Here is a 17689-nt window from a genome sequence, read left to right as displayed (position 1 = left end):
CTCCTAAGAAGCCTGGATCAGCAAAATTCAATCTGGAAGCTGTATATACATTTTTAAAAACTGTCTGAGATTTCTAAGTTAACTAATAGAGTAATCTTTTGTTTGTAAAAAGATATAACAGTTTTTTAAGTTGATACTGAAGTCCATGGAAATCAGTTTTCAGCATTCAGTGCTTTAGTTAACTTCAGATTTAATTCTGCTGATAAAGAAATGCTGACTCAAGACCAGACACATAAAGTAAGGGCTGTTTGTAAATATGTTTAATTATTTTTTTATATATTTTTGTTTTTTTTACTCACGGGAGATTTTCAGCAGTTTCACGCTTCAGATAAATCTTAAGAAAGAAGTCAAAGCAAGCAGTCAGCTGCTCTAACGCCTATCAAATAGTGCTTTTCTGCATGTTTTACTAATAGATGAACAGGCAATCCCATTTATAGAAAATACTACATGTTGACAGAGTGCATTACTTCATTTTGCAGTACTGGCAATTCGAGATCTTAGCAAAACAATGCTGAGGTCGCTCTCATTCTGTATTGCCATCCTTGGAATGCGGCTTGGGTTTTCATTAACTCTGTCGCTACAAGGTACCGCAGATGGAGGCAGATTTTATAGGGGGGGTTGTAATAAACATCAGAGAGCAGAAAGTTGTAAACAGCTTAAATTCTTTGTCCTGTGTGGATGAATTCCTTCTCCTTAACACTTTGATGTTCTCAGCATCTTGTGAACTCTTGGTCTAATTGGAGGTGAATGGGTGGATAGCGCGAAGGGCTTTGATACCTCCCAGCTGGTGTGTGGGGAGAAGTGGTCTCAAACTCCTGCACCCAGCAAATATATGCTTCAATATAAACAGTAAAAGTTTGGATACTCAGCCCGGCGCTTGGCTCGCAGCATTCTGGCTCTGCTTTAGGAGCACAAATCATGTACAGCATCAGTTCCAAGATTTCCCCTCGATGTTTCAATCAAGGGAGAAGGACAAAAAGGGGGGGGGGGAAATAGCATGCCTCTCTCACTGCTGCATTATTCCTGCTTTCTCCTATTCTGGCTTCATTGAGATCACCAGTATTGTCAAGTTAGTGTAAAACTGCTGTGAATCTTTCCAAGGCCTTTCCTGTACTTACATTTTTTCAAGTCTTACCAGGACAGTTAAAGTAATACAAGTCACTTGAGAAGAATTTAACTACAAAGGAACTGGGTGTCCTTATTGCAGAAGAAGAGCAGACTAGTGGGAGATTCTTTAGGAATAGTTGCAGTGCTTTCAATTCATAGCTTACCTTTTTTCCAAAACAATAGCCTGAGAATAGACCAGCATTTTTATACAACCCAGCCTTTCCCAAGCTATTTTGCCTAGGGGGATCTTCTCCTCCCAGATTAGTTTAAGTGTCATTGCTTAGCAGCACTGCAGCTATACCACCTCTGGATCTATGGATCTGGAAGGCTGTGGGCTATGCTCTGCTTTCACCTTCCTCCCATCCCTGCAAAGGGAATAGCCGCAGTTTGGGATATACTGGAGATAGCTATGAGGGATTCAGTGTATTTCTATCAGTAAAGGATCTTGTAGCTTAAAACAATATGGGTCTGCAGTTGGAGAAATGCTTGGATGATGGCGCATGTTTTATATGAATTGTGCTTTCATGTTCCTCTTGCTTTTTTCAAATCACTTTCTCAACAGTGCTTGTAGTCAGAGCTCCAGTTTCCAGGTAACAGGGAGCGTCAGATGCCCAAGTGCTGGGTGATTTAACCTTTCACTGAATACAACTGGGAAGTAGTTTGAGCACTAACATAATATAACCCTTCAGTGAAACTCAGCTCTTCTGGCATGAGGACTAATTTGTGAGAGCAGCATGCCATATTTACAGCGCAGCAGTCACATCTGGTGTAACTGTTGACCTGACTGCTGCAGGGGAGAACAAAAGTACAGTAAATACACATTTGCTGTATGTTTACTAGGCTGTGTTTTCAGAAATGTGCACTGCTAAGTACTGAGTTAGTCCGGGGATCCTCTTGGGTAAGGTATTAATCTGTTTTGCCTGGACATATAAGACAGGCCTTCTTACAGATCCCTTCCCCAAACTCCGACTTGTGTTGGTTTATATTTTAGGAACATATGACAGTTGAAACAGGCTATCCAGCCAGTTGGACTAAAGATCTTTAACACAGTTATTACTACCTTTGTGTAGCACAGCTTGCTGTAGGGCTCTGGACATGGACGTGTCTGCAATGGCAGCTTTTACAGGTGGGCACATAGAGTTGGTTACTCATCTTGGTCTGGAAATGTGTTCAGCAGATCAAACATGGCACCTGCTTTAGACTGCTGTGTTCCAAAGAGCTTTCAGCTCTATCTGTACTGTATAGAGTAGGTCTTCAGTGACTGTAATGGGGACCAAAATGCCTAACTCATGCATAGACACCAATAGATAGCTGTCTGAATGTGAAGATGAGTCCCACCTGGAACACTTGGACATGGTTGTTGGTGGTTGTTTGATTTTTTCCTAACTACTTTACAGTGGTTTTAGACTTAGGATAAGAGTAATCCAGAGTGTTTAAGATTCTGCATTTCTCCATCTCCCCTTGGGTGCTGAAGTCAGTTCCTTCATAGTCTCTCTCACTTGTCATGACAGGTCAGGGGAACTTTTATGCCTGAATCATTAGGTGATTGAAGTTTCTTACTAGAAAACAAATATGCTTTGATGCTTCTGCAGCCTCAAGGTGAAAACAACAATAAACTTACAGTCAGGGAAAATGATGCTCAAATAAAACTCATTACTGCTTGAAGCCCTCAGACTCCATACACCGAATTGTAACCATACACTGAAATTGTAATCATATCTGTTCTTCACAGTAACACCAGACCCTGAATGTAAATTGCTAGAGCACGCTGTAAAAATGCCTTGTTAACCCGGTGGACAGTCATATATAGAAGTTTAAAATACCTCATAAGGAATTCATATTGCATATGATTCCATTTTATAAATACAGAAGAAGAAACATTTCAAAAGCCATTAATCACGCTAATGAGTATGAATTTACTCCAGTGGAAAAAAGTTGATTTGCTGGCTTTCGAATATTTCATTTGCAACTCCTTGAATCCGTTTCTAATCAATCCAGGAAAACTATCCCTGAGTTACAAGCAGGCTGCATGAAGACTCTGGATTTATGACTGTGAAAAAATCCTCCTGGGCTGTCCCACAGCCCAAGGTCTGGGACTGATTCAAGAGTATGTATCTTTGGTTAAGTCCATCCAGTGATCCAAACCCTGATACAGTGGTCCTGAAAATTCTTGGTTCCCATTTCTAGTGCAGGCTGCCTGGCATAACTGCTCTGCAGCAGTTCCCGGGCTGTAGGACAGGCTGCTTGCCAGGGCTTGGCACCACTGGAGATGGCACGGCCCTGCAGCTTGTCAGTGCCAAGACCTCAGGGTGTCACAGGATTGTGGCAAATCCTAATTCCATAGTAATTCTCAGGCTGCCTTTCTGGCTTCTCAGGCTCCCTGCCCTGGAGCAGAGAGGTATTGGGATGCCTCCCAGGGACTGTCACTCCAAGGGCAGTTTGCATGAGCGCTCCCCCAGGGCTGAGAGAAAAGAGGAATTTCTGTCAGGCTCATTGCTAACCAAGCAGACTACTTCATGATTTGTCTTTTTGTGACTGAAAAACAAAGTATAAGAATTCATAGTTCACAAAAAGTTTGAAAATGTTGGCTTTAGAGTCAATCAAACGAAAGTCAGATTTTGAAAAGCAAAGTTCCTTCTCAGCTGGAGCACTAGTTTTTCCACCATCTCCAGTGAATACTATGAATAATACTACCCTGACTCTTAATTTACAGTTGAAATCCAGAACAGAAGAATGTGAGGTCCATCTGCTTACATGATCCCCAAATTATTGACAACTACAAAAACATGATGTTTGTAACCACTTCACATATAGCCTGAAGTGTATTAAACAATGACTTCATTTGAAGAGGTTTGTTAACATTATGAATATTATTATTGTTGGTCACAAGAGGCTTGGTCTTGTTCCAGTCTTGAAATAATTACTTTTACACTACAAAACTGGTTTATGAATTACAACATTAAATCAAAATGTACAGTAGTCACGTTACTTCTTGGGAGGTTTATTATGTAGTTATTACTGTACAGACTAAATGGATTTTAACAGTCCCATACTATTTGTGAAACAATTTTGAATAAACTTTTGGTTTTTGAAAGAGCCCTTCGTCCTCCTAAATTCTTGTCAAATACTCAGATGGTAAATTTACATAGGAGCCCATGCGTTGATAAGCATTATTCTTTCTAGTCAGAGCAAGCAGATCATGTATCTGTATCTGATTTGTTTCAAGTTAGTGGTTTTAATTTTTTTTTTTTTTTATATAGCTGCAATTTCTACAAGTCATATGTAATGAAAGAAAATTGTGCTTTTCTCCCTCTCCCGTTCCTGGAAGATATTTATGGGAGAGGGATAATTGCTAGTGAGAGCTCAGCCCAGTAATGCAGTTTACAGTGAATGTGAGTTGCAAGGAGATAAACAAGGAAGGAAATACATGGAGATCTACCCACTTTCAGGAACTAAAAAAAATCTTCCACTGAATTGTTATTTTTCCCAGATGTGTATAATTTGCAGAGATGAGACTTCACTGAGGTTTTTGGTTTGTACGCTTAAGTCTCTTAAGCTGTTTTGATACTCACAGAGTCACAGAACCGAACTTATTCAGTCACAGAATACTCTAAGTTGGAAGGGACCCACCCACAAGGATGTCAACCTGGAATTTACATTTGCTTCCCTTTTTTTCCCCCTTCTTTCCCCCCTTATATTCTTCCCTTATTCCTATCTACCTTTTTGGCTTGTTCTGTGTCAGCAAGGAAAAACAAACATAAAAAAAAAATTAGGCCTGAAACCCTGTCATTTATCTTCATGTGAAACAATGAGTGGTCCCATTTATTTAAATTGTACCTCTAAGGAGAGAAAAGGATGGCAAGATAACTGGTAGTTTCTTCTGCAGCTTTAAAACCCAAGTGAATTCTAGTGACCCACAGGGCAAATGCTAATTGTTGTTGAAAAACTATTTTGTGATATGTGCTAGGGAATTTTTTTTTATTTACAGGTTAGTAGTTTGGAGTTTTAATTTAAACATATTCTAGTGAATTTTCACTGATGCTGGAAATAGAGACCAATGTGCAAATGAAAGGGATGCAAAGTAATTTAACCTTTTTCTAAAATATAAGTCTTTTAGATTAAATTTCGTTGCCATGCTGCTGATAACTGATAGTGCAGTAATATGCACAATCACATATAGGACATCACTGACCTACAAATTATACAGTATATATACAGGAGCCTATAACTTAAACAGTATAGTGATTTATTGAATGGAATAAATTTGAATGTGATAGCTAGAATTAAATAACTGAGTGAGATTCTGGTAGCACACCAGTACTAACAAACTCCTGGATGCTTGCCAACATCTTTTACCTTAGGGAAGGGTTTCCCTTGTGATTGCTCCATGAGTTGTCTGTTTCTTACATGGAGTGCTTACCAGAAGAAGTGGTTTTGGCCCCGGGGCATGTTGTTTTGATTCTCACCTTCCCCTAGGGCTATGTCTGTGTTGCTGCTGCTCCTTCCCAGCTGGTGCCTCATCAGGCAGCAGCTGCAACTCCAGCAGCTCTGGCTGATGGCAGGCAAAGGGCATGGGGAACAGTGGAGGGTCCTCCTCTAGATGCTTACAGATGCCACTCCTAAGAAAAGCTGCTCCTCCTGCCCAATGTACAGCACAGTTTACAGGTTTGAGTTAGTAACCTGGAGTCCACTTTGCCCTCGAGGGCTTCTCAGAGTTGGACCGTGTGGGAACGTTCTGTAGGTGCGCACAGGATGCAGTTCCTCTCAGCTTGCACCACCTAGTGCAAGCACAAGATAGGTGTTTGACAGGATGCCTTGTACCTGCTCCCCAGGAATAAGGTGCTAACTTCTTCCCCACCAGCAGGAGCAACACTTGGGCAACAGCTCCTTGAGAGCAGTAACAGGGTCACGCCCTTCTAGTGTATTAGACATCCTAACGGCTTTCAAACATCTAGGAAATTACAGTGATCGAGTTCTTTCTAAATAGGATTTCTTTTGTCTAAGAAGATTTACGTCACTGTTGTAAAGAAGCATCTCCACGAGTGAGAGGGCACTTCATGGGCATTACGTACTATTTCCCTAAGCTCTGTTACAAACTGGTGAGAAACTATCAACATATTTTGATGGGTAGCAAATAAACACTTAAAAAGAAGTTCTGAACAAAATATTTTTGCAGTGTATTATTCCTAAATTCTGATTCCTTAGTTTCTAGGTTTTGTTTCTCAAGCTTTATGCATTTGATATATTTATCTGTAATCTTTTCTCTCTTCTTTTTGAGAAATAGACTTAAACTGTAACTTGTAATGACTGAATGAATATTTGGCCAGAATAAGAAAAGTGCTAATTCCCCGAGGAAGAAGTGTGCTGCCAGTATCACTCTTGGCTCTGGTTCAGCAGCCACAGAGGCAAGTCTTTTCCAGATTTGGAGTTAGCTCAGTTTGAGCTGCATTCATATGCTGTTATAAAGGTCAAACACAACATGACCTTCATGCTTTCTTGAAGCTTTTTCACCTGAAGATAACTATTGTGTTTTCACTTGATAGGTATGGTAGCCCTTGCTTTTTGGAATGAGAAGAACCAAGACAGTGAGACTGTTAAGGACTTTTCTGCCTGAAGGGCAGCCATCTGACCTAATTGTCATGGACTCCCACCTGAATGAAGCAGGCACTTCAATTTATGTGCCTTATTTTAAATGCCTGCTTGGAGTGACATACATTGTCCACCAGATGTGTGGGTTTCTTCCTATGGAGCCTAGGGTGATAAGCTGAGATGGAGATTGTAGATATTTACATTTAGGTGAGACAAATTCATTATTGCTGTAAGGACCATGCTGGCTGCCCTCCCATTACAGGGTGGATTTGAAAACTTTTTCCAACCTCATCTGATGTGACATCAGACAGCTTGAGTCACTAGTTCCAAGAGAAGTTCGTGGTAGAGAAGTAGAGAAGTTACTTCTCCCTGGTTTCATAACTGTGTGCTGTCTGCAACTGTAAAACTATTTTCCTTTGTTTAATAGCAATTACTGTTGAGAAAACACTCAGTTCCCAGAGTAATACTGGAAAAACAAAACCTGGCTTCATTAATGATCAGGTAGGTAAAATTCAATTACCTACTCGTTTCCCAGCTGCTGTGTTGAAAGCAACTACATTTTAGCTGGAACGTTGTTCATTTTTCTTTTCTCTTGTCAACAACAAATGATAAATAGAATAGGAGGGAAGTTGTTACTGTAATCTATCTTTGCAGGTGTAAAGCATACATTCCAGCTCCTTAAAGCTGTATAAGGAACAACCACAATGGGAACCATGGAAAGCATTAATAAAAATGCAAGGAAGCAGTACCTCATACAATAGAAATTATTTAAAATTAGTTCTAGAATTTTTTTGAGTTGTCTTGGAGTGAATATGCAGGAAATTAACTGCAATGCTTCATATCATCTGTTAAGAGAAGCTGACCTGGAAAGTTTACACTTCCCAAAGTGAGCCGCACGTATTCCTTGGTTTCTAATTATCAGGCAAGTAAAGGAGGAAGGAAGTTTGGAAGGAAATCAGAGAGGAATCATAAATAAATCATAAGTGAATAAGGATGTAATGTGAAAGGGTAAAAGGTAATCAGAGCAGCGAGAAAGATCTGTGTGCTAATCCTAGTTGCTAAGTGGCTTAAAAGAGGGAAGCATGATTGCAGGCAACTGACTACTACAGCTCAGTGTGCTACTGCTCACTGCAGACTGGGGTGTGCTCCAAATCCTGTGCAATTTGAAGTCAGGTAGACTCTTTGGCCATCATAAATACAGTGTAAGTGAGCTTTCTAGTCACAGCCACAACAACTTGTGATCAAAATCCAGAAAGCTTTTGTTTTGAGGTCTGGCCTTTGAAAACACCTTCTGTAATCAGCAAGTAGTTTTAAATTCTGTTACTAGGTACACAAAAATCTTGAACTCTACTGTAGAATTTCTGATAGCTGCAACTTAACAAGTAATTTAAGATTTTATACATGAAGACACTTAAAAAATATTTTTTCCTATTTTTTATGTTGTGTGTACAGAACAAAACTGAATCCAATAAGCCTGTGTTTTTCTGGGTTGATACCCCCCCAAACTGTACGTTTCTGCCTATAACTCTTTCCTTGTCATTGTAAAAAGTTCAACTACAGTTTCCTGATTTTGTATTCTTTATTTTTATTCTTAGCTGCACCAGTGTAAGAACGTGTTACTATTGCAAAGCGCTTCCATGCATACACCTTTTCTGCCCCCAGTATCTTGCTCCCAACTAGACAGCCTCCAGATTTCCTTTGTGCCAGGTCTGGCACTCATCTGCTCCCTCAAAGGACTGATTCAGCCTGCTAAATGGAAAGAAACTGTGTGCTCCATTTGCTATATTGGTTTGTGAGAAGCACCGAGGCAGAGGGAAGGGAGGCAGTGGCAGCATGCAGCTGGGAGTTGGGAACGAAGAGGGCTAACAGGAGCCTGACTCTCCTTTTTGGTGGCAATGAATTTCTAGGCCAAATGAGTTTGACCCGCAAAACTTCACCTTTAGTCCTTCCCCTCTCTGGCTTCTCCCTCTAGGGCAGTCTTCATCTTCCTGGCTTCGTGGTTTTCTCCTTGTTCCTGAATTACTCTGTTTCCTCAAAGTTTTGCATCTCTCCCTGTGCTGGTTTGCTTCTTCTCTACCTTCCAGTAGGGGGTTTCTGCTCTCCTCCATACTATTCTTTTCACTTTGGGGTGTTTATTAGAAACAACCCCCCTGTTTTAATCCTTTTGTAATGTTTAACATTTCCTTTTGCATTAAGGTGGTCAGAAAAAGGTGGTGATGCTATAGAGCTCAAGGGTAGAAGTCCTGCAAACTTCTTCCCAAGCTTGTTCACCTGCTTTCTGTGGTGAAACTTGCAGAACAGAGGAAAAAACATAAGGAATCAGAGCACGTGATATATGTAGAGTTCTCCGGTTCAAAACATCTCTTTGAAATAAAAAGCAGAAGTTTGGGAGGGAAAACCAGGCACTCAGATCCCATTATTTTTTTCAAACTTCTTTTCTGCCTGCCTGGAGATCCTGATGATTTGTAAGGTTTCTTTTTGTTGGGTGCTGCTTTCCAATACATGCTCTGCAACTGCTCAAGTATCTACCCTGCCTTGTTTTCCAGGAACGGGAGTAGCACAGATTGTTCACCCGAGAGACAAAAATGGACTTTATTGGTAAATGCAGATACTGTGTTCTTTGTTCACGCCAAGCTGCCTGTCCATGGGAACACTTAAAAGATGATTTCCTTTGCAATAGGAATTAAGATCCATGCAAGATCCATAACTGGAAGCTCGTTGAGTACAGGACATCATCATCAGAGCACATAAAATCTTTGGCTCAATTGATTTATCCTTCCAGCATGTATTTTGAGTTATTTTACACATTTTTTTCCCAAAATAATTTTTCTTTTCCCACTAAAGTACAATGTTACCTTTGTTTAGAGATAATGCAATGAGCTGGGAACATGTTTGCCTAGATTGTAGGTTGGAAACAGTAAAACTCATTAATTACATATATGTCATGCAGCACTACAATAAAGCCACTTCCTCAGAGAACAACTGAGAGTAACTTGAGGAATTACTGTGCTAATTAAGGTTTGTGCAGAGCATTGAAAAATGATTAAAAAGGTGAAAGAGGGCTCAGGAAATCATGTAGGCTGTCCTAGGCTCTGCTGAGGCCATGCCTAACTGATGAAGGTTTTTAAACACTTCCATTGATAGAGATGCCATACTCTCCCCAGCCAAGTCACACAGAAATCACTACTAATTATAAGACAGCAGAATGCAATTTTCCTTCCACGAATTTGTTTGATCGACCGTTCGTGTAAAGACATATTCATAAAATAATAAATAGGCCGTGACATAGCATTTTGCTCTTCAAAGTCTACGGCGTTAAAGAATCGTGAGCCACTACACCCAAAGCACGCGTTACAAAAACACGAACAGGAAAAGTTATGTTTTATTTGTCCCTCTCCCCTTCACCTTTAGGTCCTCTCCTCCAGGTGCTGCCAGGGGCCGGCGTGGGCTGGCCCGATGTTCTGCCCCGGGGCTGCGGGACAGGGCGGCTGGAGCCGCCGCTCCCGAGCGGTCGGGGGCTCGGGACAGCGCCTCCAACGGGGTGCCTCTCCTGGCGGGATCTCGGGGACCGCTCGGGACGGCCAGAGCTGGGAAAGGAGCCGCCCTCTCCTCCCCTCGGCGCTCCGGGAGCCCCGCACGTCACCCCGCAGGTGCGGCGGGAGAGCGGCCCCGCCGCCGGGAGGCACCGCCTGGGCGGGAGAACCGAAACCGCCCCCCCTCCAGCGGCGCGGGAACCGCCCCTCCCGCTGCCGCCCCGCTCTGCCGAGGGGCTGCCGGCTCCCGCCGCGGGGAGGGGACAGCCGGGGGCGGGGTGCGGGCAGGAGTAGCGAGGAGGGGCGCCGGGGGCCGGAGGCTGTCAGGCGGGAGCGCAGCGCAGCCGCGGCCGCCGTCGGACGGCGGGTCAGTGCCCAGCGCCGCCGCCGCGCTGTGTGGAGGGAGCGGCGCCTCCGCCGTCCGTGCGCGCCCATGGGGGACTCGGTGTTCAGCGAGAGGCCGGCGCTGCGCTACGCGGTGAGTGCGGGGCAGGAGGGGGCTGCGCGGGGACGGGGCGCCCACGTGTGCCGGGGGGTGGCGGGGAGCGTTCGCCTGCCCGTCTGTCCGTCCGTCCGCCTGTCTGTGCGAACAGGCGCGGGGCCGGGGGTCTGGGTTAGCGTGGCTGCAGTCCTGCCCGGCGAGGGTTCCGCGCCCGCCGCGATGCGCTCAGCTTGTAGGCAGGGCGCCGAGCCGGAGGCTTTCCTACGTGGAAGTGTCGCGCTTTGCTGGAGATGACATAAAAATACTTTTTTTTTCTTTTGAATTAATAAAAAGGAGGGCAGCGCGATGCCAGCCGCGGGTCAGTCGAACCGCAGCCTGCGGGAGCGGTGGCGGTGCAGCCTCTCCCCGGGGGCAGCGGGGCACTCGGGAGGTCCCGGGAGTCCCCTGTCCGGCCCCGGCTGGCCCCTTGTGTCCCCCGGGGGCTGGGGCTGAGCCCCAACACCGGGAGTGCTCTCTGTGCCTGTATCCGGCACCGCGTTTGAGATAGTACCAGCATACTTTATTTCATTTCCTTCACGAGAGCTGGTGCTGTTAAGAAGCCGCTGCACTTCCACCAACCTTATTAGGAGCATTTTTTCGTTTGCTCGGGCAGAAAAAAAAAAAAAAAGCCCCGTAAAAACAACCAGCTGCCTCCCCTCCTGAAGTCATAAATAAACGCCAGCACGAGTAATAGCATGCGAGGGCTGGTGCCGCTCTCGTTTGCACCCCTGTCAATGATGAATAATTTTATTGCTGTTGTTGAAGTTGTGTGGGAATTGTCAGTTAGAGCGGGCTTTCTTCTCTGGTCCTGGGAGCCTCTATACCAGCTGCTGGAATTGCAGGGTTGGGTTGATAAGTGTATCACTTATGAGATACGCTGCGATGTGCTTTTTTCCACTCGCTTCACTTTAATTCTTTCACTATTGGACATTAAATTAAGCTTCTTTTTATGCCTTTTTTTGTTTTTTTTTAAACGTTGTGTGAAAAATTTGAAAGAGTCTGATTTTTTTTTTTTTTTGGTAGGGGAGTCTAATGTTTTTCTTTGTACGTACTCTTGTACACACTCAACTGTAGTTGTTAGTGCATTCAGCTGCTGTAATGATACGACAGTTTTTAGAGGTAGTGGCATATCGACTAAATTAATTAATAGAAGGAAACACATTTGGCATCGTATTCGAGTAGTGATAGTGATTTCACCGGGACTCTAGTTATCATACATCACTGAATTGGAACCACTTCTTTTAATAGGGTCATTGCCCCGTTTGTATTTAGACGCGCAGGAGACCAGTGCTAGTCACGTCACATGCTAGCTCCATGAAACGTTTATTACTTCCTGTGATTGTGCTTGTCAATCTGCCATAAACTACTAGTTACAAACACATTATTGTTTCTGTCAATGGGATATCAGTCAGTTTTTATGCCCGGATCCAGCAGCAGATAGTGCATTAAGTTCAGGACAGCAGGCATGCAAGGGGACAAGCAGGTTGGCCAACCATCTTGGAGGACCATTGCTCCTGTTACAAAGTCACTGCTCTTTGCTGTATATTGCAGCAAAAGATATATTGTGCACTTAAGACTAATACTTTAAAATACTCTTTTACTATTTTAAGACATATTTCAGTAATAAAACAGCAACACTAGGAGGTCAGTTATATTTACGGATGGTGTTACTGGTTTGTTTGGAGAATAGGGATATGGATGCTGTGCATTATCCAAGCATTGGCTTAACGTGAAGTCTATGACAAACCTAATTGAAAACAAATGGTTGTTGACCTGATGATAAACTCAGACTGTAGAGCTTTCTTGTATTGAGGTTTTAGTAATTACTGCTTAACTGTAACTTAGTACCGTTCTTTTTAACTAATTGCGTGGTATAAATACAAATCAAGTTCTTGGATTGTTTTCGTAACTGTGAAATCAAAATTATGCAGTGTTATAGCATTTAATAGCAATTAATTTATTGGCAGAAGAAATTATAGTGATTTATGTGGTGGGCTTCTCTTCTGCTTTTCAGGACTGATAATTAAAGTTTCATGATTTTCATAAAAGTGCATAAGGAAGTATCTGCTTTATCATCTTGGTTCTGATTATCAGTGTGCTTTCCTTCTTTTGAAGGAAGTCTCTCAATCTTCCCGAGCTGTGTGCCATGCTTCATTTCTTGGGGTAGCCCTGGAGCATGGGAAACAGCACCTGTTCAGGTCATGCTGATCTGGGGGATGTGCTTGTGGTGCTTCTCAGTGCCTGGAGGGTATTTGAGCCTCAGGACCAAGCTGGAGTCAGCTTCAATGTAAACTTGGAAAATTCATATTGTTTGGACATTGGATCCTCTATACCAGCTCCTTATCTCTGCAATGTGCTACTTCCAGTGCAACACGATAACGTAGCCATAAATCAACAGGGATGCCATTGCAATTGTGAGGCTCCATAGTGTGTTTCCAAGCATAGCTCAAAGAAACACAGACTTAATAACTTAAGACGGTTATGTCAGTGGGGATGATCACTTCTCCTATAGCGCGTTTGATCCAGCATATGTTAAGTGTGAGTGGGATGACTGATAATTATGTCACGGTTCCACATGGAACTCGGCATTGGTGTTGACTCACCAAAAAGCTCCAGTAGGCAAAGAGGTAATTTTAATGAGCTGAAACATTGTTTTCAGTGAAAAGTAAGTTAAAAGAAACCAGCCTGTTGAAAATGAATACAAATATCTTATTAAAGGAGAGTAGGTGTAAAAAAAAACAACACCCTCTTGCATTGGGTCAGAGAGCAAATATTTTCCTCGTATCTTTTCACTGGTTCAAAGACCTCTCCCTTTCTCATATGTTTAAATAACACTTTTATTAAAACTTACAGAAAGGTAAATATAATCTCATTCTTGCTGTATGCTGCCTGGCAAAAATGTACCCTTTAATTTTTAGACATGGGTTAGTTTTACTTGTCCACTAATCATCCAGCTGAGTTCACTCTGTTTTACAAGCTCTTTTTGATATTGTGGCTTTTGTAATTGATTCTAAGACCTCCAGATGTTCCAGGAACAGTTTTCAAATAAATTCATTGAAAGAGTGGTCACCTTCCTGACTTGGGATTTCTTCCTGTTGGTTCCTAAATTCTTCTCCCCCCTCCCCTCCCCCCACTCTTAGCAGCTGTTATGGGAGAACTACAAGCTGCTTCATGTATTTTGGCTAAAACACCGGAAGGTGATATTGTACTAACTTTAAGAGATCCACCGGTTACTTGAAATGTAGGGTTTTTGTTATGTATGTGACAAAAAGACTCAAAATAGCCTCAGCTGTTGCCCAATCAACTGGCCCCTCAGTGGTTCAAAGCAGGAAGCCTGGAGTATGGTCTGTTTTGGATATAGCCATTTTAATCTTAGTGGAGTAGCTTTAATCTTGTTTTGTCTTGAAACATTTACCAGAAAGGATTTCCCTGAAGGGAAAGGACGTTTTACCCTGATGAGGAAACTCTGGCTGTCTTTAACCAGGGAATATGAGAAAATGGGGAGGAACTGGGATTTAGAAGTGGCTGCCATGACCTGTGGCGTACCTTGGGGGATTCATCTGAGGAGATGTGACTCTCTTGGAGCCAAAAACTGGGATTTTTGGCAGCCGGAGTGGAGGGAATGTGTGAGTCTCTAGAGGGCACAACTTAGACTTGGTTTAAGCTTCTGAATCTATTACTGATAATGAGGTCACCTCCAATTCAGACATTGAGGAGTATTTTGAGAAATGAAGGGTTTTTTCCCTACCTCCAGCAGTATTTGGGGCATTGTCTTGTGCATTGGCCCAGCCTGCGTCCAGCTGACCCCTTGCTGGGGCAGCGGGCAGACTTGTTGTTCCCTCTTACTGTCTTAAACCTGTCAATCTGTGTGGAAGGATGGAGGAAACAAAAGAAACAGTTTGCAAGGGAAACTATGACACTGTGAACCTCAGAATGCTTTCTGGAGCACAGAGGGAATGAAAAGAGGATAATAGACATTTTCATCCAATATTCTAGTTGTAGTAATGCTAATTGTTAGTCATGACGGTGAGATACTAGAATAATTCAAGGTGAAATAGCGATATTGGTGGTGATGCTGTATAACTCTAAGCTGGAACTGTGAAAATCTCCTTGTGAGAAGGACCCAAGCACTAACATTCTCCTGTGGCTTGCCTGGGTTTTGCAAGAATCCAGTTTTAAAGAGAGTTGCTTGCCTTTCTGATTTCCAGATACATTGTCTCATGACTTGAGCCTTCAGCCACTCACAGATTTTAACAACAGAACTATGTAGCCCAAGCAGACCACATTAGTTACTGTGATTGTAGGAAATCCTACAAGTAATTTATCTTACTGGACTAATAAGTATGCTCACTTCACCTAGACCATCTGACTGGTTTCTCTCTCTTCCCAATGGGCTTACCAGCAAGAAACAGCTCAGGCGCAGACTGGATCAATGTATATTCAGATCAGTCATAATATATATTTGTACTCAGGTTTGGTGAGGTGGAGGGCAGGCAGTGGGCTTGAGAATAAATTCTCTCCTACCAAAAAAACCAACTTAATCATCTCCGCTTCGCAGAAGGTAGCTGCTTATTTTCTCCTATTCTGAGTATCAAAGGCAGAGTTAACTTTTTCAAAGAAATTGTCCTGTAGGTGTTGTTTTCAAATTAGGAAATTGTGATGAAAGCTTTAAACTTGATCAAATAAGCGAGCTTGCCTTTACAGAAGAGGCAATTAGCAGTAGAGGAATGGTTAAATGTCAAATTTCTGGCATCTGATTCTTGGATTTTATTCATCAAGCACTTATGCTAACCTCATACATGTTGGTTGTTTTGGAAAGAGGAATATGATTTCTGATCAGTGTTGAGCCCAGTGCTTCATTCTTCCTTTGGGTGAAATTCCCAGTGACAGTGATGATTCATGCTTACACTTTTGCAACATTTGAAAGTACTTTTATTGCTAATCTCTAAAGAGCATATATAAATATAGGAAACGAGCACTCTTTGTCGCTCAATAGTGAACAACAAGGGCAAGCTTTGATTGGGATTGATGGAATCTGAAGTCAGTCCAGCTGTTTTTTATCTGCTGTGCAAAGTGTCTGTGAGTTAACACCGAAGAGCTGAAATCAGGGGAAGACAGGAACCGAAGAGTTCTTGTGTGTGTCACATGCTTTTAAAAAGTTGCAGGAAGTAGATTTCCATTCTGATCAGGTTCTGTTTTTTTACAGCTCTTGAACTCTTGATGTATTCCTGGAGCTGTTCACAGACGTGTGGATATGAATGGTCTTCCTCTCATATGTGCAGGAGAAAGATGGGGGCAGATGCATGTTGAGTTTCCCGGGCTTGCTAAGTTAGCTGCAGAGCCAAACTGATGGGGTTGTATGTCTGCTACCAGATACTGTGCAGGAAAAGAGGTGGCCTAAAGCATGGAGAAAGTGGCCACCCTGTGTATAAAAAGCAGGAGGTAAAGCTTCCCTTTTATTCAGTTTCTCTGCCTGTCTTTACATAGCATAATCTATCCCTGCAAAGCAATGACAGTTTTTGTAATAGTACTTAATAAAGATGCTGTTTGATAAAACTCTCTTAAGTGGACCTTCAAGGTTTCTCTTCAGAGGGGCATATAGTCATCAGGCTCAGATGTGGTAGTATGTTTTGCTGGGACAGTTTATGCTGATGCTGCTTCTCCAGGAAAAGATTTAATCATCCAGCAGTAGTCCCTCATAAAGCTGCTGGGTGGATGAGGTTTTGGGCTTACGATGCTGAGGAGGTCTGCCTGAGAAGCAAGGTCATGCATGACTAAAATCAGCAACCTGTGCCTGGAATGAAGGTTAGCCACGTAGATGAAGTGCAAGATGAGGATTTTGGTCTTTGTCATGTCCTTTTTTGGTGATTTTTGAGCAAGGCTCTTCTCCGGTCCTTTTATTATTTATTTTTTTTCTGCGGAAATACTTCTCTTCCTGAAGTGCAAGTACATGCTAACCTTTAGAGGTTGTTCAGATATGAAGATGGTGTGAATACAGAACTACCCCAAAGTAAAAATGTTGGACTCCATGTGGTCAATATTCCCCATGCAGGCTGAAGTTTGTATTTCAATTCTGTTTTCCAGAAGCTTTTTGGAGTTTGCAAGTGCATCTTCACACTTCTTTCAGCCTGAAGACTGAAGCAAATGGAAGATGATTGAGGTCACAGATATATTTAGATAGTTGGTTCTACTTTTATTTATCTTCGGTTCCAAATGGGTTGCTTTTTATGCACGAGTGTCTGCATAGTAGTGCAAAGGAGATTACTTACTTGGGAGATTTGTTTCTGTACAGTTATAAAGATACAGACCACAACTCTTCAAGATTTCATATATACTTAGAATTTAAATCTGAAATGAAAATTACACCTAGGAAACACTACATGTTATCATGTAAATAGGGATCTTTGAACTTCTTTGGTTTGTTTGCTAAGTACCTCTGTACCAAGGAGTGTTCCTGTGCAAGGGCTGTTTGCTGCTCTTGTTCTTATGGAACACCTGTACCTGCAGCAGAAATACAGCTGAACTCTTAGTGACCTGTAAAAGATATATTCAGAGTTTAAATCCCACATTATTCCTGCCTTTCTATGACATTTGAGAATACAGAAAGACGTTTCACTCCATGCAGTGAAATGGCTTTTTCTTGTCTAGGGAATAAAGGAGGTGTGCATGCATTGTGTTGCTTACAAAAAGACTCTGACAACCTTTCTGTAACAAGCCTTGGCTGACAAGTCCATATGGTTCACATTAAGTTTCCCTAAAGGGGATCAAATCTTAGTGCTCCTTTGGGAGATACCTGGATCTTATCAGGCATGACTGACTCAAAAAGAAACGTAAGTCATATTTTTTCTTTCTAATGATTGCTATCTAAGTGTTATTGATAGTGCACATTTAAAAGGATTTTCTGAATATGTCCTCTACTAAATCAAAAAATATTAGGAATTTCTGATGGAACATTGAGTATTACAACAGTACTTAAATA

General features: G+C 42.3%; 1 protein-coding gene across 3 annotated transcripts in view; it reads left to right on the top strand.

The window, feature by feature from the left end:
- Positions 1-17689, top strand: part of ARHGAP6 (Rho GTPase activating protein 6) — a 327622-nt gene that overhangs the window by 150405 nt on the left and 159528 nt on the right. The window contains exon 1 of one of the 3 annotated variants that reach the window (XM_017812354.1): positions 10619-10707. The exons of the other annotated variants lie outside the window; for them this stretch is intronic. Coding sequence (XP_017667843.1) covers positions 10663-10707 — 45 coding nt within the window. The 5' untranslated portion in view covers positions 10619-10662. Of the gene's footprint in view, positions 1-10618; positions 10708-17689 lie in introns of those variants that run through there. 3 annotated transcript variants of the gene reach the window in all.

This window comes from Lepidothrix coronata, unplaced genomic scaffold, assembly GCF_001604755.1.
Source record: "Lepidothrix coronata isolate B3197 unplaced genomic scaffold, Lepidothrix_coronata-1.0 Scaffold35, whole genome shotgun sequence".
Lineage (NCBI taxonomy): Eukaryota > Metazoa > Chordata > Aves > Passeriformes > Pipridae > Lepidothrix > Lepidothrix coronata.
Note: the sequence above shows the minus strand (reverse complement) of the source record. Positions and strands in the feature narration are given on the sequence as shown.